This window comes from Arvicanthis niloticus, chromosome 24 (assembly GCF_011762505.2).
Source record: "Arvicanthis niloticus isolate mArvNil1 chromosome 24, mArvNil1.pat.X, whole genome shotgun sequence".
Taxonomy (NCBI): Eukaryota; Metazoa; Chordata; class Mammalia; order Rodentia; family Muridae; genus Arvicanthis; species Arvicanthis niloticus.
The window spans coordinates 31,064,418-31,084,635 of NC_133432.1; the positions used below are offsets into that span (position 1 = coordinate 31,064,418).

Sequence of the window (20,218 nt, forward strand, 5' to 3'; positions counted from 1 at the left end):
GTGCTGCCTTGAGGTTGTCTAGACAGAGGCTGGGCTGGGATGTGTCTGAGTCAGAAGGAACTTCTGCCCTAGTGCACATGAAGGCCTGCCCTAGTGCACATAAAGCCCCACCCTAGTGCACATGAAGGCCTGCCCTAGTGCACATAAAGCCCCACCCTAGTGCACATGAAGCCCAGCCCTAGCGCACACGAAGGTCTGGGTTCTGTTCCCCAGCATTGCACCAGACCAAGCATGGTGACACTTGACGGTAATTCCTTGGGAGGGTAGAGGATTAAACGTCATTCTTGGCTACACAACAAGTTCAAAGCCTGAACAACAGAAAACCTTGTATCCAAAATGGAAGAAGAAGGGTGCTGGAGAGATGGCTCTGCAATGAAGAACCCTTGCTGTTCTAGCAAAGGCTCCAGGGTCAATTCCTCTCACCTACACCAGGTGCCACAACTGCTGGTCACAGCAGCTCCAGCCAATCTTCCAGCCTCTGTAGGCACACACACTCACACATGTGCATATCCACACACAGAACCATGCACGGATACACAAATAAAAATAAAATCTTAAAGGAAAAGAATCCTGGGGCTGGAGAGATGGCTCAGTGGTTAAGAGTACTGGCTGCTCTTCCAGAGGTCCTGAGTTCAATTCCCAGCAACCACATGGTGGCTCACAACCATCTGTAATGACATCTGATGCCCTCTTCTGGTGTATCTGAAGACAGCTACAGTGTACTCATATAAATAAAAAAAATAAACATATAAATAAATAAATCTTAAAAAAAAAAAAAAAAAGAATCCTGTCACCTGCTAAAATACAAGTTGACCTTGAGAACATAACACTCAATGAACTGGCCAATCCCAAAGTAACAAACACCACAGGACCCTGCTCCTATGAGATGCATTGACTCGCAGACCCAACACCATCCAGACAGTAGACTGGAGGCTCCCTGGGTCAGTGTCTATGTAGTAAGTGAGCAAGAGGAGTTCTGTGGGGGCTGCAGTACAATGCGAACATCCTAGACTCATACCCTCATCATGCATGTATGCATGCATGTGCGCATACAGGAAACGCAATGCTGATTCCAAAATCTATAAAAGGATACAAAATCTCTAAAATAGGTTTGAGAGTTAATACTAATGATATTATTGTATGTGTGCCTGTGTCTGTGTCTGTCTCTGTCATTATGGGGAGAGGGGTATACAAGCCATAGCATAGTGTGGAGGTCCGAGGACAACCTGTGCAGTCAGCTCTCTCCTTCTACAGTCACATGTGTTCCAGGGATCAAACAGTGGACAGGCTAGGGTGGCAGGCACCTACACCCACTGAGCCATCACACTGAACCATCACACTGGGCCCCAGACAGTTAACTCTGATTGTCAACTTGACTGAAGAGTGCCAAACTTAGTCAGTCATGTCTATGAGGACCAGCTAAGGGGGAGACCCACTCTGAATGTGGGCAACACTGCCTCTTTGGCTGTGGGCCCAAGCAAAGGGGAGAAGGAAGCCAGCTAATCTTCTCCCATTCATTCATTCATTCATTCATTCTTTTTCTCCCCCCCTCCCCCGCTTCCTGGGCACCGTGATGTAAGTGATTCTGTTCAGCCAAGCTTGAGCCAGCCTAACTGTGACAACGAGAAGGTAACTTTTACCAGAAAGAAACATTACTAACAGGCCCATTCCTGGGAGCCGAGCCTATGGCGCTCAGTGGCTGAGTGCTTGCCTGACTGCCCTCACGCTCCACAAGGAAATGGGAGCAGGCAGCATGGCTCCCAACACAGCAGAGAAACGGAACTCAGTGGGAACCAGCGGAGGAAACCCTCATCCACTGCACGCAGTGGACAGAAAGAAGGCACACATGCCACAAACATAAGCTGAAATCAGGCTGGCTGCTGGCAGGCTTGCGGATGGCACGTCTGTACTGCAGGGTGGGTGGGGAGCCCAGAGGGGCTGCATCTGGTACCCCTGCCCTCCATAAAGGTCAGCACTCTGCAAAGGAAAGAGAAAACAGTCCGAACACTGAAGCCAGGGAGAGAACAGAAACAAGATGAAGCACAGTCTTCTGGGAAGCAGGGTCTGTGAGGAGTGAATTTTTTTTTTATTTTTCTCTGAGGAGGGGTGAAGAGAAACACGGCCTTCCTCGGAGGCCTCCCTGTGCTCTCACAGCAACGTCATGCCCCAAGGAAATGCAAGAAAGGCTGTCATTAATAAATTTCCTTCGACTTTCTTTTCAATGGTGCTGAAAAGTGTATGCAAATCCACTCGTAATTAGGTTTAAAAATTCCATTTCATGGGATAATCAGACTTCAAAAAACTCAATTTTAGTTTTAATCAGATTTTAACAAGGATATTAAGTCCATTTCGGTTAGAAAAGGAAAAAAACTGTGAATTTAACACAAAATGTATTCAAGCTTAGCCCTGGGAGATAATTAAATAAAATTAATTTGGCAAGGGTTGTCAGTAAGTGGAAAAGGCCGTAAACAAGGGTTCATGTTGCTGATGGAAATAAAAGCAGGTCTTACTGTACAGACAGACGTGGGGCTCACCAGGCACTGGGGAGGATTGCCCAAAGCCCTGCCCAGGGTGGGGAGACAGGTAGTGTCAACCCCAACACCAGCCTCAGGGCCAAAGGAGGCTGAGGTGAAGGTGGGGTGGGGTTATAGTAAGAAGAATAAAACTCACACCATACCCAAGAAAGCCAGAGCACTTCACTGGAGCTGACTATGCACTCAGACCTGTAGGTCCCTGTTCAGCCCCTAGCACCAGCTACCTAATCTATAAGGATGAGTTACATAAAGCTAGTTCTGAGAGCCCAGCCCTGACAGGGAGGCTTTCCCAGTCTGCGGCAGGCAGGTCCTCTTGATCTTTGTACCCTCATCTTATGCCATGGCCCTGGACTCTATGACCATGTTTCTAAACCCTGAAGCTACTTTACAGGGACTAGGTCCCTTAAGAACTCCACAAGGGAGTCCCATGTTCTTCAGATACCTCCAGGTCGCTATGTGAGGCCCAATTTGACCAAGGTCAAGATTCTAACCAAAACAAGTACTGCCTGCAGCTTGGGAACACCACCCGACCCTGTACTAGGCTCATACTCAACACAACCACTGTCAAGTAAGGGCACGCGATGCCAACGGAGCACTGCTGAGAATGGAAGAGGCAGGGTCTGCTTCTAGACCAAACGACCAGACAGTGGTTTGGAAAACAAAATAGTTCTGCTTGTTTATGCTTCCAGAGATGAAGCTCAAGGCCTCACACATGCTACATAAATACTCTACCACTGAGCCACACCCCAGCCCCTCACTGGGGGATTCTAGGCAGGGGCTCTACCACTGAGCCACACCCCCAGCCCCTCACTGGGGGATTCTAGGCAGGGGCTCTACCACTGAGCCACACCCCAGCCCCTCACTGGGGGATTCTAGGCAGGGGCTCTACCACTGAGCCACACCCCAGCCCCTCACTGGGAGATTCTAGGCAGGGGCTCTACCACTGAGCCACACCCCAGCCCCACACTGGAGGATTCTACTCAGGGGCTCTACCACTGAGCTACAAGCTCAAGCCAAAAGTAAAGTTTTATTGGACATATAGCATGGCTGGGTCCAGTTACTCATACTGTCCATGGTGGCTGTTGTTTTTTTTTTAAGACTACAACAATGACCTATAGCCCACAGTGCCTTCAAAAGCAAACGATCACGCTTCATAATCTGCAGATAACTGAGAAGCAACCCCTACCAACATGCCTCTGACAGCTCATCCAAGCTACAGTAAACAATAAAACTGTCCAAACTAAAGGCAAGACCAATAACAGCACCCAGTGACTCCCTCCTCAGAGTCAATGTTCTCATAAGTCAATAAAAAAAAAGCTATAATTTAAAGAAAATTAAAATCAACGTGCTACAACTTGTCTAGCCTAAAAGGCAGCTGATACCTGCATTCTATAATTGCAATCCCAATAAACAGCAAGATGCTCCTGAGACTGAAGCACAATAAACGATAGCAGAGAAGAGGGGAAGGCGGGGGAGCAAGCAGGAAGCCAGAGAACTGCGTGTCTGAATGTCTTCCATGAAGACTCGTAAGCAATTCCTATCAGCTCAAGAGCAGCCGAGCAGCCGTGCACTGGGGAATGAACTGAGTGGAGCCGCCCCTCCTCGAGGTGGGAGGACTGTTTGGTTCCACAGAACTGAAGAGGGTTTGCACGTAATAAAGAATTAATTGCTAATCTTCTACCTCGGCCGCCTCCACAGAGGAGATGGTATTGTGTTGCTGCCTCAAAAGTTAAATGTTTCCTCTCCCAAGTGATAGCTGCCTGCGCTCTACCTGGCAGCCTCCACGCCAGGAGCAATTCCAGATCCAGCTGGGAGGCAGGGAGAGGTGGTGGGCAGAGCAAGCCTTCCAGGAGGCCTGGCCAAAGGACTACAGAGCGACAGGTCTGTAAGAGAGCTTCCAGCTGGGGCCTCCTGCCACATGTGCACAGTGCTTTGCTCCAAAATGGTGGCCCCTGACAGAAAGGAAATGTGACAGCATGGGACTGAGCAGCCCACACAGATTTAGGGCTAGTTGCCTGGCACAGGTGGCAGGCCAAATGGATGGAGGGTACCTAAAGCAGAGCCCACCATGCTTCAGGATCAGCCATGCAGCCCAGCAAGATACAGGCTTACTCGGCTGACCTTGGGCCTCAGGTCCCACACTGTCAGGCAGAGGCTATAAAGAGACACAGGCAGGTGGGGAAGAGTAGACGCCCTACCAAGGGAGCAGGCTAGAGTGTAGCTACTACAGCACTGATATCCTGAACGGTGCATCCAGCAAGCAACTGAAAAACCTCAGAGCCACCCAAACAAAGACTATCTTCAGACTTGTGGACTGTGGGCTCTCTGAAAAGACACCTGTTTCCAGAGTAGAACCTGCCTTGGGCTGTGTTCTCATCAACAGCATCAAATCAGCAAATACAGAAGGTCTGGCTCCAATCCAGTAGGGTGCCCAAGAACACGTGTCAGGTGTACAGCCCACAAACATAGGACACCTGACCACTACCAGACTGCTACCTCTAATGACAATCTACAGAATAGACATTCCTAAGTTCTAAGTTCCACACCCCAGTTTGCACAGGCCAGAGAAAGCCGGGGCCTCTGAGGATAGACAGATCCACACTAAGAGCAGGTCACAGGTCTCTTCTGGTTCACTCTAGTGTCCCTCCAGTACAAGCACACATTGGCCTATGAAATACCAGCCTGGTGAGTATACCTGATCACAACTCCACTTGGAGTAAGATTCCTCACTTACAGACACAACTGAGTGACCCCAACCACAACTCTGCCCAAACTGAGATCCCACACTTAAGGCAAGAGCTCTTGGAAACCATTTCCCTAATGGGGATGTGTTTCGGTCAGCGGAATGTTTGGTGGGCATGCATGACGGTGAGAGAGACCACATGAACTGGGCACACAGAGGGGTGGACACCTATAATCTCAACACTGGGGAGGCAGAGGCAGAAAAATCAGGAGTTCAAAGTCATTCCTAGCTACTTAGTAAGTTCAAGATTAGCCCAAGACACTATCTCAAAACCAAAACCAGGGCCAGAGACATAGCTCAGAAGATAAAGAGGGTTCTGTGACCAAGCCTGCCTGCCTGCCTACCTGAGTTCAGTACTGGAACCCACCTGGTAGAAAGAAACAACTGACATCCACAAACCACCCTCTGACAGCCATATTGCACCATAGCAATACATATACTAAATAAATAAATGCAATAAAAATGTTATTTTTAAAGACAAGAACAAAATAAGAAGAAGAAGAAAAAAAAAAAAAACAATTCAGAGCCTTTCCTGGCTCTCAAAGGAGCAGAAAGAGCACACTGCATCTTCTAGGCACACGCCTAGGTGTGAGACCCCAGGATTCTCCTAACACTCGTGTTCAGATGAAGAAGCAGTGTGTGTAACATTTGTCATGTGCTCCACGGGCACCATTCAACAAGTGCTGCCAACCATGAAGTGCTCCCCAAACGCCACACTTCAGCCAAAGCCAGACTCCCAGGACATCCTGACAGCTGTCACTATGTACCATGTCAAACTGTGTGCGTTCTGTAGACATGGAAGGATGCCTGCAGCTTACAGCCTAGCACTCTGTGTCCCAGAATGTGGCATGTGTAACAGCTACAGTGACAGTGCTTCATGTTTCATTTCAGAATCCTCCACCTCCCACGACCCAGCCAACACCTTGCCCAACCAAAAGCCGGAGATGGCCTGCTGGAACCTAGGGACACAGGCCAGGGTCAAGTGGAGAAGATACATGGGCAGCAGGAGCTGGGGTGTTACTCTTGAAACTGTCTATGAGCCCATCTTCCCACAGCAAGAGTCCTGCCTGCAAGACTTCCTTCCCCACAGCCAGCCAGGCTCTGGGATGGAAGAGCACATACCCATGCAAAGCTGGGTAGCAGGACCCAGGCTCTCAGGTCCTGTGCCTCCTGCTCTGGGTAAACACTGAAGAGTCTGAGCCAGGGCCTCAAAGCCAATGATCACATGGGAGGCCAAAGTCTAATTCCTCACTGAGATGCCAGCAGCAAAGCACAGTGGCTGGCTGTGTGGGGCAAGGTATAAATGAAGACCTAAGCTCAAGCCCAGATGCAAGGCAGCTCTGCTTTTAGGGTGGTCAGGCTCTTCATTCATGTAAGAGCTGAAGTACCACAAAGGCAGGGTGGAGACCGGAAGGGAAGGCATTGTAGCCTCCCGAGTTTTAAATGAGAGTTCCATTCTGCTGCTGTGAATGCAACCCTGCTCTCTTTGCTGCAGCTCCACACAAAGAGATCTGCTTGAAGGGCTCAGTGCACCAGCTCTCCACCAGAGCCCTGAGTGGGGTGAGGGCCCGTCACCCCCAGGGCTAGGCTGCCCCTCCATCTGTTTTCTGGAAAGACCAGAGCTCTGCTCTGCAGGTGAGAGGCCAGATGCAGGAAAAAGGGGTGCAGAGGCTCTAGAAGACTAATGACCTGGGTTCTATGACACTCTGCAGCTAGGGAGTCTCCAAAAGCAGACAGCCCATCACAGGGAGGGTGTTATGAACAAAGCACCCTGAGAAAGATTTGCAGATTCTGACACCAGTAACAGCTACTGTGAGAAAGGACAAGGACAAGGCCACTGGCAGGTGCATGATCCTAGGTGACACACCTCATAGTCACAAGAGTGATGGCATGTGGGAAGCCCAGGCCCCCAAACTTCCTACTTGTTCTCCAGAGTCGGCATGATACAAGCCATGCATGGTAGCTTCTGGAAAATCCTCAATGAAAAAGAGGTTGGCACAGACCGTCTCAGGAGAGGTCTCCAGCTCCTACCCTAGTCTGTGTTCAGTTGGTTTCACTGTCAAAACTCCCTTCAAATTCCTCTCAGTTCCCTAGGGCCCCAAGACTCTGTCACTCTGCTTAGAGTTAGAAGGACTTGGCACCCTGAGGTTCCTAACTTCAGAGGAGGAGACACAGTAGATAACAGGACTCAAGTGAAGCACCTGCTGAGACAAAATCCACCATGGCTAGTCAGTAAAGTGTCTGCAGCACAAGAGGACCCAAGTTCAAGCCCCAGCATCCACATGAAAAGTGGGAACAGTGCCAGGCACAGTGGGACACACCTCCTAGCACCTAGAAAGCAGTCAGGAGGATCTCTGTTAGTTTGAAGCAAACCTGGTCTACATACTGAGTTTCAGGATAGCGGGGGGGGGGGGGGGGGGGTGCACACAGAGGAAGTAGGGAAAGGAGGATCCCTGGAGCTCACTGGCCAGTCTAACCAGAACAGCAAGTTTCAGCTTGAGTGACAGACACTGCCTTAAAAATTACGGTAGACGGCAGGCAGTGGTGGTGTACACCTTTAGTTCCAGCACTTGGGAGGCAGAGACAGGCAGATTTCTGAGTTCGAGGCCAGCCTGATCTACAGAGTGAGTTCCAGGACAGCCAGGACTATTCAGAGAAACTCTGTCTCAAAAAAAAAAAAATTATGGTAGACACATACTTGCCTCATAAGACACAGAAAAGTCAAGCTGGTGCCACCCTGAAAGCTTCATTCCAGTGAGTGGCTCTCACAGTACAGGAAAGTGCTGTGTACGCTACTGGACAGTAAAGTAATCCAGAGTCTTATTGAGCCATAAAACCTTCATCTATAGCATGCGCCCTGGCAAGGGACGCCCCCTGGTGCAACAGGGGTACAAGTGTCACAGGGTAACAAATGACCTTCTAATTGATTTAAGGTCTATCTCATAGATGGAATTATACCTCATTAGCTAGATCAAGAACCCTGGAAGAGAATCTACTACTGTCATTCTGCTAAAGGGATCTAGTATTAAATTGCCCCATAAGTACTGATCTCCATACCCATCCCTCAATCTTCATCAGAGAGGCTTCTTTGTATGGGCGACAGTCATTAATATGGAAACCCCTAACAGGCTGGTGCACAGAGCATAAGGGACTGTGAAATACTCAGCCTCAAATGGGACATCTCCATCAAAAGCCAGCCCCAAGACTCAGGGTCCCTGTGAAAGAAGGGGTACAAAGTTCCTAAGAGCCACAGTGGCAGGTATCTGTGGGAAGCAGTATTGTCCAGACACGGCAGGGCCACTGCACCCAGGCACTCAGTGATTCTCGCTGCATGGACAAGACGTGCACAAGAGCAAGTCAGTGAAAACCCCAGTGTGGATGGCAGGGGTAGGGGGAGTGAGCCAGTGTTCTCTGGGAACGTGAAAGCTGACCATGTTCATGCAGATGGCCCGACACCTATGCACATACTGGCAGCATAGGTGGACTCAGTAGGTTGAAAAAAAGAACACTGGAACTTGGGAGGGGACAGTGAGGTGAGCAGGAGGGAAATGGAGTATTTGATCAGAACACATGCATATGTGAGATCTGACAATAAAGAAGGGAGGAAAAGAAGGTGAAAAGTGTCTGAGGAGGACAGTGGACATCAAGCTCTGCCCTTCGCACACATATTTATGGGATTATGCACACACCCAAAGGAAAAGAAAATCAGGGTAAGGAAGGGAACAGAAACTAGCCTTGACACCAGGGATGCCGCCGTAGCCCCCTCCCGTCACATCACCCCTGGTGCACATCACATGCCCAGCACTCTCAAGGCTTCTACTAAATCAACCTCAAAGGAGGTACTTGAGATGAGCCCTACCTACACAGGCTGAAGAAAGGCCCAAAGGCACTGTGAGGGGTATGCTGTGGTGCCCCGCTGAGGCCTCTGGGAGGGCCAAGCCACTCCCTGATATACATGCAGCTGCCTGTGTGCATGTGTGGTGTCTGCTCCAGAAAGCATTTGATCTCCATGTGCTACATCACACTGCCTTGAGCCCTGCTCTGGAACATGACAGGCACAGGATGACACTAGCCAACACAAAACATCCATATCCTTTCCCCATGGGACAATGAGACCATCCACCCCCAAGCAGATGGTCATCAATACCGCAAGAAGACCCTCCTGCAACTTTACAAGCTGCAAAGAAACAGAAGGGCTACCTCCCCAGCCTCACAGGTCAGGAAGACTCTGTGGTCCTGAAGCCCCTGCTTCCCACTAGCAGGCACAATAGGCAGCCCGAGGGCCTTGTCAGAGCTGCTAGGCCCACCCAGAGGCAATAGCCAAGCATCACAGCACACCCCTCATCACAAGCTCTCCCAGTGTTTACTGACAGCCTACTGCTCAGAAGACCAACCCCTCCCTTAGGTACCAAATCAGCAAACTTATGAGTTAGCTGACATAAAACCTTCACAATCTCCAGCGCAGAAAGCAGCAGGGGACTCTGTCAGGAATGAGTAAATATTTAAGGCCCCTGAGACCACTGGTAGGGAAAACCCACCACAAACACATAAGCCAGCAGGGTCCCTCCCTCTCCAGGACATAGGCCCCACATAAGCACCCTGAGCAATAAACCAAATGAAGCCCAGGAACGGGCCACATTGCAGGTATGAATCTCCCTCCTTCACATCTAGGCCTCAACGAAAAAACAGCCATTACGGACATCAGTTCTTCAAGACACCTGACCTTCCAAGCACTGGGAGCTCTGGACATCCATCAACAAGACACCCAGGTCATTACAAACATTGAGCAGAGAAAGGTTAGCAGAGTGTGGGGCTGGGTTGGCCAATTTGCTCCCATCTTGGAAGTGAGTCTACCCACACACTCTCCCCACAGTCCCCCTAATTGGCCTGGCACATCAGGGAAGCTAGTCCCCAGAATGTGTCATCTGGCTGGCCTAGAGATGCTTCAGCAAAGCCGAGGTCAGCACTTGCTGACTTTCAACTCTAATTCGAGGTCAGCAGTTTAAAGTGGGAAGCTGCCCACCCTCCAGGTGCCCACACCACAGCACTCCTCAGTGCCATTCAACACACACACAGACACACACACACACACACACACACACACACACACACACACACACGCGCGCTGACAGGTATAATGACTACCCAGAGGGGTCTGAAGTAAGACCAGACTTGGGCACAAAAGTGACAGAGTCAGGTGCCAAGTAGCAGAGGCATTCAGCCACTGGCAAATTATTCCCTACATAGAACACAGGCCTGACTACAGAGGGTCCGACGCTCACTCTGAGCCTGCTTAATAAGCCTCTCGCTCCATCTGAATTGCTAAGTATAGTGTTTAAAAAGCCAAGCAGTGAAGTCGCCTGCTCTCTGCGCTCTGTTGTGACTCACTCTGCAGCTCTGCTTGAACCTTCGAAAGCACACTCACCCAATTAAGCCATGGGCTCCCATTCCCTGACAGAAATGTGTAGAAATACAGCTTTTCAAAGGGCAATTTGGCATCAGCTATCAATTCTAAACACACAGTTTCTTTTGAACCAAGGGGAAAAAAAACCAAACATGCCTTTAGGAATTTATCCAAGTGATGCTAATACTGTTTACTTAGGGGAAAACAAAGTAATTGTCCCTCAGCATGGAGAAGTCGGTCTGTCCATACCATGCAGGACTGGGGAGTGACTCAAATATTCTATCTGGTGCAGGTATAGTGCAAAGATGAGCTGACAGACACAGGACGTGGCTCAGTTGGAAGAGTGCTGAGTGCTTGCCTAGTGCCTTAGCTAGACACTACTGCTGCGATAAACACCAAGACCAAATCCAAGCTGGGGAGGAAAGGGTTTATTGATCACAGCTAATAGTCTATCATCCAGGCAGGTGAGGGAAGAAGCTCCAGGCACGAACCTAGAAGTAAAAACTGAATGAAGCAGAGGCCATGGAAAAATGCTGCTTGTTGGACTGCTCCTCATGGCTTGCTCTGCCTGCCTTCTTATACCATCTAGGACCACCTGCCCAGGGGGTACTGCCCACGTAAGCTGGGCCCTAAAACATCATTAACCAAGGAGGTATCACAGGCCAATCTGGCGGGTAAGGAGAAAGCCTTTCTTAACTGAGGCTTCTTTGCAAAGGACTGTAGCTTGTATCAAGTTGACATAAAACTAGCTAGCACACCCAGCATGCCCTAAGACCTAGGCTCCACTCCTAGCACTCTATAAAGTGGACCTAGTGGTGAATGCCTGAAATCTAAGTACTCAGGAAGTAGAAACAGCAAGATCAAGAGTTGAGATGGGGCTGGAGAGATGGCTCAGCTGTTAAGAGCACTGACTACTCTTCCAGAGGTCCTGAGTTCAATTCCCAGCAACCACATGGTGCCTTAGAACCATCTGTAACAGGATCCAATGCCCTCTTCTGGTGTATGTCTGAAGACAGCTACAGTGTATGCATATAAAGAAAAATAAATAAATACTATTTTTAAAAAAAGAGTTTAAGATCAGCTACACAGTGAGCTGAGGCTAGCCTGAGCTATATGAGTCTCAGACAAACCAAACACAGATGGGCAGGCATAATAAAAGCACTTTTGCATTCTTTGACCACTCCCAGCAAATTAACCCAAGGGGCTTCTGGGAACCTCACCTTGGAGCCAGTCTTTGGAACTTAGTGACAACCTAAGATTGAGAACAAGCAGCCGAGTAGGCCAATCATTTGGGTCTGAGGCCTCAACCTCTGGGATCTAACCCGAACTCTGACAGTGTCTGAGCTGGATTGTAGGACGCCCAGCTGGCATCTACTGGAGAACTGCTTGCTCTGCAGAAAAAAAGAAAAAAAGAAAAAAAAAAACCCACATCTGGTGTCAGGGTGCGGGGCCGAGCAGGCAACTGGGAGCAAAGAGGGAAGGGTCTATTTTCTCCTCCCCTGTCTCTTACCACATCCCGCCATTATTAGGTCATCCATAATTACTGACAGCTGCGTCTTAATGTTTGCAAAGCACAGATCTTGGACATGCTGTGTTAAATTTATCCCTAAGCGCTGCACTGTTTTGATGCTACTGTACATACCGTGTCCTTCCCACAGGTCGCCATGGTACTCAGAAATACCATCTATCCTTGTTGACTGTCACCAGTTCTAGGACTCTGCCAACCTAGCTAATGGGTCCAAACAGCTTTTTATTGTACTTTGGAATTTCTACATGATTATGTTGTCTCCAGATAGGTTTTTTTTTTTCCTATCTAGGCCACACATTCTGATTTTTGCAGGGGAGGGGACATATGTGCATATGTACATACCCATATGCATATGTGCAGGGGCTGTCAAAGTGTCCTCCTCTGTCACTCTCTGCTTTATTCTCTTGGGATGGGGTCTCTCACTGAACCTAGAGCTTGGCTAGCAGACTACAAGCCCAAGCCATTCTGTCTCTGCCCCTCCCTCACAGTGCTAGGGATGCAGGTTACAGGCACACGAAGCCATGCTTGGCTGTTTGCATGGGCACTGATAACCAGAAGGCACTCAGGTCAAGCACACTTAGCCAAGGAAGCTCCTGCTCCTTGATACTACTCGCTCCCAGGAAGGCCTGCTCTTTAGTTACCCAGTCACATAGCTGAAGACACTCAGCAGGAAGGTAAGAACAAGCTGGGCGGTGGTGGCGCACGCCTTTAATCCCACTTGGGAGGCAGAGGCAGGCGGATTTCTGAGTTCAAGGCCAGCCTGGTCTATTGGTCTACAGAGTGAGTTCCAGGACAGCCAGGGCTACACAGAGAAACCCTGTCTCGAAAAACAAAAAACAAAAAAAAAAAAAAAAAAAAAAAAGGAAGGTAAGAACATGTGGCCTCATCCCAGTGAGGGGCAGCAGTGAGTCCAGCATCTACAGTGTGAGCATCATGAGAACACATGCCTCATCCCCAGTATTGGGGTCTCCAGTGTTGGATTCCAGGCAATTGTTTCCAGATGCCTTCTCTCTGGCTGCAGAGCCTCCCTTCTTTGCTAGCTTGCTGAACGTTCTCAATCAAAACCAAGTGCTGGGTTAACAACCTGAACTCTCCCAACCTGAAACGCTCCGCGGAAACAGCTGAACTTGCTGAAAACAGCGCCCTCTACTTCTGCTCCACCATCCTGCCAGCCTCTCTCCACAGCCACACCATCATGTAGGCTGTTTCTGTCAGCTGTCACTTACTCTCCATACTGTAAGCCCTTCCCCACAATCTACCCTGAGAGACCAAGGTCAAGATGTCACCATTCTCCATGTCCCTCGTGACAACACTGTGCCAATCCTCCACTGAACTTCCAAAAAGTCCTTAAGGATTAAGAAGGCCACCGGCTCACCTGCACTGGTACTTCCCACAACAGAGGGCTCTGCTGGCCCCATGCCATAGCATCATAGGCATACACTGCCAGGCACTTTCCTGCTCATTACTCTCCATGTCATGAAGCCTGTCTACCCCCAAGCCCTCATGACCCTGTGTACGTCCTCCCCAGCTCACATGACACATCACAGATAGAGAGCACTATGTGCCCTGCCCCATTTGACTCTGTGCATAAACACACCATCCATAACAGTACCATCTGCCCCAGCCCCCATGACCCATGGCACTAGATGCATCTGAGAGAGACAAGCCCATTTACCCCAGCCCACATGACCCTACTGCAACGAACACAAATACATACAAACCTGTCGGCTCCAGCTCATGTGACTTCATGCACTGAATCCAGAGGAAGACAGAGGCATGTGCCCCTGCCCACATGGCCTACGAGACACACAGGTAGAAAGAGCTATCTGACTCAGCCCACATAATTCCATGCACTGAACACAGGTAGACAGAGCCACCTGTCCTCGCCCACATGGCCCAGTGCACAGTACACATCATAGTCTATCTACAGTCCAGCATCTGATCCCTGGTTCACAGTAGCTAACCACCCCAGTCAACTTGCTTAATCCCTCCCCTAATATCTCTAGGTTCCTCGGACATAAGAAGTGTCACAATTCAGAGAACAACAGTTATGCCATGAGGAACTCACACAGGCCAAACACTGTTCCAACCTAGGTGTGACAGTTATCTTCATGGTCAACTTGATTGGATTTACGGATACCTAGGAGACACACATCTGGGCACGACTATAAAAGTGTTTCCATGGAGTTTCAAGCCAACCTGAATGGAGGTGGCACTATTCAGTGAGCTGGACTCAATAAAAAGGAGAAGGCGGCTGAGCCCCCATTCATCTCTCTGCTTCCCAGCTTGGACACAATGTGAGCAGCTGTCCCATGCTCCTGCCACCATGCTCTCCACCTTGATAGACTTTACACGCACACTGGAGCCAAAGTCAAGCTGTTCTATCTGGCAGTGTGTCTGTCACAGCAACTAGGAAAGTAACAACTACACTATGGCTAAGCACCTCAGGGCGGCAAGAGCTACATCCTCACAGGATCTGCACCAGACCCCAGCAGCACTCAGACCCTAAGGGACAGAGGACTCTGAGAGACGATGGTCACAGATTGACAGATATCAATAATATCATAAGAAGGCAGCCAGTAGACCCAGACCCTTCACACCTCAGTTAACAAGACCCCTGATACTAGTGAGGAAGTCCCTGTGGAAGGGCAGCCAGCCCAGGACAGGCTGCCAAGGGTGTTCACAGGCCTCCATGAAGAAAGCTGATCATCAAGGGGGCAGTGCCACCTACTGGTAGCTGCATCTCAGAACACAGAGCCACGTGTCAGACAGGCAGGCAAGCAGGCAGGAGGGCTAGCTTCCGAAAGCCTGGTGAGGTCTCCAGCTAAAGAGTGCATCCCTGAACTAGTACACAGTCATGTATGTGTATGTGCGTGGCGTGTGCATATGTGTGCTTGTATGTATGTGTGCTTAAACATACGTACATACATGTATGACTATGTGAGTAGGCAAATGTATCACTTCTCCTAAGGAGTCACAGCCCAGCACTAAACCCTAACTTTCCCCCCATCCTTCCATTACCTCTGCTCTGTCCTTCATCATGTGTAATCTCAGCACTCCCAGGCTTCAGTCAGTCACTCTCCTAACCTTGCACAAACAACCTCCCAAAACCTACCCACACACAAAAAAGTTGGAAAGTTGGGAAGCCTTGGGACTGAGGAAATGGCTCAGCTGTTAAAAGAACTCACTGCTTTTTTTTTTTTTTTTAAACAAGATCCAGATTCAGTTCCCAGCACCCACATGACAGCTCACAGCCACCTGCACAGATACCTACACACTAAATGGACATGAACTCACACATGTATGTGCATATACACATACACAAAATAGATGAGAGAGAGAGAGAGATAGACAGGTGGGTGGATGGATAGGTATGTAGGTGGATAAATAGATAGATGATAGATAGATAGATAGATAAATAGATAGATAGATAGATAAACAGATGTTAAAAAAAGAGAGAGAAAATCCAAAATCCTCATCATACCGGAGAATCAAGAATATTAATTTTCTCCAAAGTCCAATGCTTTCCTTTTTTGTTTCTATTACTCCTACTGTATATGTGAGATGTATGTATCTGTTCTTGAGTGCTGTGGCTCCTGTATGAAGGTCAGAGGACAGCTGTGTGGAACTGGAACTCTTCTTGTACCCTTGCCTACATTCTAGAGATCTACCTGAGGCTGGCTGGTGTGAATGGCAATCGATTCATCCACTGAGCCATCTCAGTCCCATCCACTCATTAAGGACCAGTTGCCGGGAAATGAGCCCAGGGCATGACACATTCTAAGGGCACACTCAAGCATACGTGCTAGCGTTCAGACCCAGATTATCATGTCAAGAGAGCACATTTAATACAGCTGATCTGCACCCGACACCATCACAGGACAAGTGTAGCCACAAGAGTGGAATCCGTGTCACCCAGAGTCCAGCCTCAACCCTGGCCTGTACCCAAATCTCTACCCTTGGGGGCAAAGGGAAGGTAAGCAGGTGATAGTGAGCTTCCAAGGTACGAGGCAGCCTCAGCAGCCCAAAGCAATGCATGAATGACAGCTATCAGGAGACCAAGGGGGCTGTAAACAAAGAGACCAGTGCCCTCTGCCTTCCAGAAAGGACAGTTACCAGTTGAGATGCTTCCTAAGGACATGACTCTGCTGGACCCCACAAGCACAGCTGGCAGAAGCCCTATGCTCCTCCTCAGTTAAGAGAAGAGGGGTCCATGGCAGTATGGCTCCTAAGAAGGGTCTCTCCACACTCCTCGATAAGAACATGAAGCACCAAAGGCACCCACTTCTCTCTCCTGCTTGCTCTCATAACAGCTGAACTCTTGACAGGGCAGTCAGTTGGGGAAATGTGTCCAAAGGGCTCACAGAGCAGCAAGGCACTGCAACCTGGCCACTGTGACCTGTACTACTCCAGCCAGGGCAATGGCTCCACAGGCCTGACTGACACTAAGTACCATGCAGCAGGCACCAGACACGCAGGCACACCAGCACACCAGTGTTCCAACAGGGCCGGTCCAACTGGGTATGAGGGGCCTCTGATCTCCATCACAAGAAAGAAGTCACGGACGTGTCTTGTCTGGGCAGAGTATCCCCAGGGGTAGGAGGGACCCTTGCCGGCAGCTAACTAGCCCAGAAGACAGGAGAAAGCACGTAGCACTGGGCCTGCTGGGCCAGCCTCTGAAAGAAGGGTTCTGCAGATGGGCTGGAGAGGAAAGGAAGAGGCACTGTCAAGTAACAGAACGGAAGGCAGTGCTGCCATCAGAAGGTGAAGGCTCCAGAGCCAGCAGGGGACAGTGTGATTACAAGACAGCAGAGCTCAGACAGTCTCCATCTGGCCTTGCTTCTCAGCAGGAAAGACAGTCAGCAAGCCGGAAGTATTACAACAAAGGGCTGTGTGAATCCCACAGGCCTGTGCCCTCTCTCCAACACCTTATCCCAACTAATGTACCCTTAACTCCCTGAGTCCTGGAACAGACACAGCCACCATGAAGGGTGACATCCAGGCCAAGATTCAGGGGATCACAGCTGTTGGTAGCATCTGACAAGCAACCCAAAACTGAACTACAAATGGCTCAGGTCATCAGTGAATGGCACCCAACAATAGAGAAGTGTACAGATGGGAAAGCAACAGGGAACGCCCTGCCCTTGCTCTGTGTTGAACACACCATCCCAGCAGCTCTGCTCTGTGGCCCATTCGGCATCTCTGCACTCATACCTGACACAGACCAATCACATGAGATGCTCCAAGGGACCCAGTGGGACATGCATCTTCCAGTATGAATGGGTTTTAATTCAGTCAGTCAATCCCCAAAGCTTATCATTACCTAAAAGAAATGATTTCCCCCCAAAGCAGTCACTTCCTTATATACACAGGATCCTGTGAGCATGCAGGCTGCTGCAATGCCCACTCCCCACCCCCAGTTCTGTAGATATGCAGATTCTCAACAGTCTTTACAATAAGGCTCAACCTCCCTCTCATGCAAAGCATCCATTAAGCCGAAACAAGAGCTTCTCATCACAGCACAAGAAGGAGCCTGCTTGCCTTGTCTTCTGCGGTCTCGAAGCAAGGAGGCAGAGGAAAGCACTGGAAGCCAACAGGCAGAGGTGAAGACGGCAGCAGCTCACCTACCTGAGATTCAAGCCCATGGTCTGGTCCAGTTTCTCCCAGCTCTGCAGCTTTGCAAGCAGCCTCTAGAAAGACAATTATAGCCATCAGTGTCTCCTGCCCAGCAACAGTCATGTGAAAGCAAACAATGACAAAGGTCTGGAGTCCCCCATCCTATCTGTGATCATAGGTGGGTGGGTGACCTTAGCAGATGAAGGTACATGACTTGCCTAGGCCTTGCTCCTTCCTGGCCCATGGTGCAAGTCCAGGAGCTTCTCTCAGAACGCTGAGTCCTAGACTAATGACCTCTATTCGAGAGCCACATTTTCCCCAAGTCTATGGTAGGCCAGGACCAAAGATGACTTAGATGCGGGCTAGCCAGCTATGAGGGGGAGGCAGGGCCATCTATGCTTGTGTGCCCGTTCCAGACCAGCTTGAGTCTCACAAAGTCTCTTTCCCTAGCCCTTTGGAGCTGGAATGACCATGTGCTTAGATCAGCCCCATCTTCAGGGGCCAGCACATAGCTGATACCAGGGGCTCACATCTTCAGGGGCCAGCACATAGCTGATACCAGGGGCTCACTCATGATTCTGGGTCCACTAGTCCTGCAGATCCAAAGCTACAAGAGCTCTACAACACAAGGCAATAACAGGATATCTGAGAGGAGTTCTGGTGAGGAGCCAATAGTGTATCAGAAGCCATAGGCCTCAAACCAGCCCAGTGACCCTTTGCAATGAACACTTGCAAGTTAAGACGTACAGACAAAAGGCTGTGCTGAGGGACACACTGTGACACCCTACAGCTTCCACAACAAGTTTTTTTCTTTTGAGGGGAAGTTGCCAGGGCAGAGGGCAGATGCAAAGGGACACAAAGATGGATAGAACTGGAGTTCATGATATGAAATACACAAATTCAATAAAACAGCTAAATAAATTTTTTTTTAAAAAGGTTCTCGGCCCACAAGGCATGCCCCATGGCTTTAATCCCAGAACTCTGGAGGCAAAAGCAAGCAGACCTCTGAGAGTCCAAGGCCAGCCTGGTCTACACAGAAAGTTCCAGGCCAGCCAAGAATATATAGTGAGACACTGACTAAAAAACAAAACAAAAAAGCAAAACAAAAAAAAACAAAAAATAAACTGTGCCCGGTTTATATTTTCATATTGTAGCTTTTCATTTTACAAAGAAGTTTCCAATTTTAGTAAAGTTTACATTATCATGTATTTTTTTCTTTATAAATAAAGTTATAGCTAAACAGTCACTATAAAAACCTAAATTTTATAAATGTTATTTTGTTTGCTTCTATAATGGAAGAAAAATGTGCATAGTTTCTCCCATTTTACACTTGGATCAATGATTAATTTGGAGGTGACTGTGGTGTAACATATAAAGTCTATGTATGGACTCACTTTTTAACCCAAATGGATATTTAATTTTTGTGAACTATCTGTTGACTGGTCTCACTCTTGAAAAGTTTTTGGACGGGCCAGGCAGTGGTGGCGCACACCTTTAATCCCAGCACTTGGGAGGCAGAGGCAGGTGGATTTCTGAGTTCGAGGCCAGCCTGGTCTACAGAGTGAGTTCCAGGACAGCCAGGACTACACAGAGAAAGCCTGTCTCGAAAAACCAAAGCCAAAACCAAAACCAAAAAAAAAAAAAAAAAAGCCTGTGCCCAGTACTGGCAGTGTAACAAGGGCTAGCAAGAAGGAACTTACACCATGCCTGGAGGCCTGAGCCTAAGCCCCAGGGTACACACAGTGGGAGAAAATACTCTCGCAAGCTGTCCTGGGAAGTCCACACAAACACTACAGCACGTGTACTTACTTGCTCTTTCCCACATACACATATATACACACACGCACACATACATACACACACATATACATTGTGACACATGGGCTCACTTTTTCTCACACACATACATACACATATATGTATGCACACACATATACACTGTGGCATGTGCAGTCTTTTTTCTTCTCACATGCATACCTACACATACACACATATATACATTCATACACACACTAAGGCACGTGCATTCACTCTTTCTAACACACATACACACGCACATACACAAACATAAAATAAAAACTGTAAAAGGGTGGGACAGGGGCTCAGCTACTTATCTTCCCACACCAGAGTTACAGGACACTGTCCCTGCCAGGCCCTGACCACTTTCCACAGACAGGCATGCACCGACCCAGTGTCAACAGCAAGCACATTTCCATACAGGACTCAAGCTAAGCACCCTAGACCTCGAAAACTGTCAAAGACAAACAAAAATAAGGACATCCACGTGTAATATAAGTTATGTTAGTAAATGCAATGTGTTGTTTGCATGACATTTGGGCTCATGAAAGTGGGCTCAAGGACCAAGGTGGCCTTCACTATCTCAGAGTCCAACC

General features: G+C 48.9%; 1 protein-coding gene across 8 annotated transcripts in view; it reads right to left on the bottom strand.

Moving 5' to 3' along the window:
- The window catches only part of Mad1l1 (mitotic arrest deficient 1 like 1), a 314,433-nt gene that overhangs the window by 268,146 nt on the left and 26,069 nt on the right, over positions 1–20,218 (bottom strand). For all 8 annotated transcript variants that reach the window (XM_076923499.1, XM_076923497.1, XM_076923502.1 and 5 more), the window contains one exon: positions 17,838–17,899. In XM_076923499.1, coding sequence (XP_076779614.1) covers positions 17,838–17,899 — 62 coding nt within the window. The remainder of the gene's footprint in view (positions 1–17,837; positions 17,900–20,218) is intronic.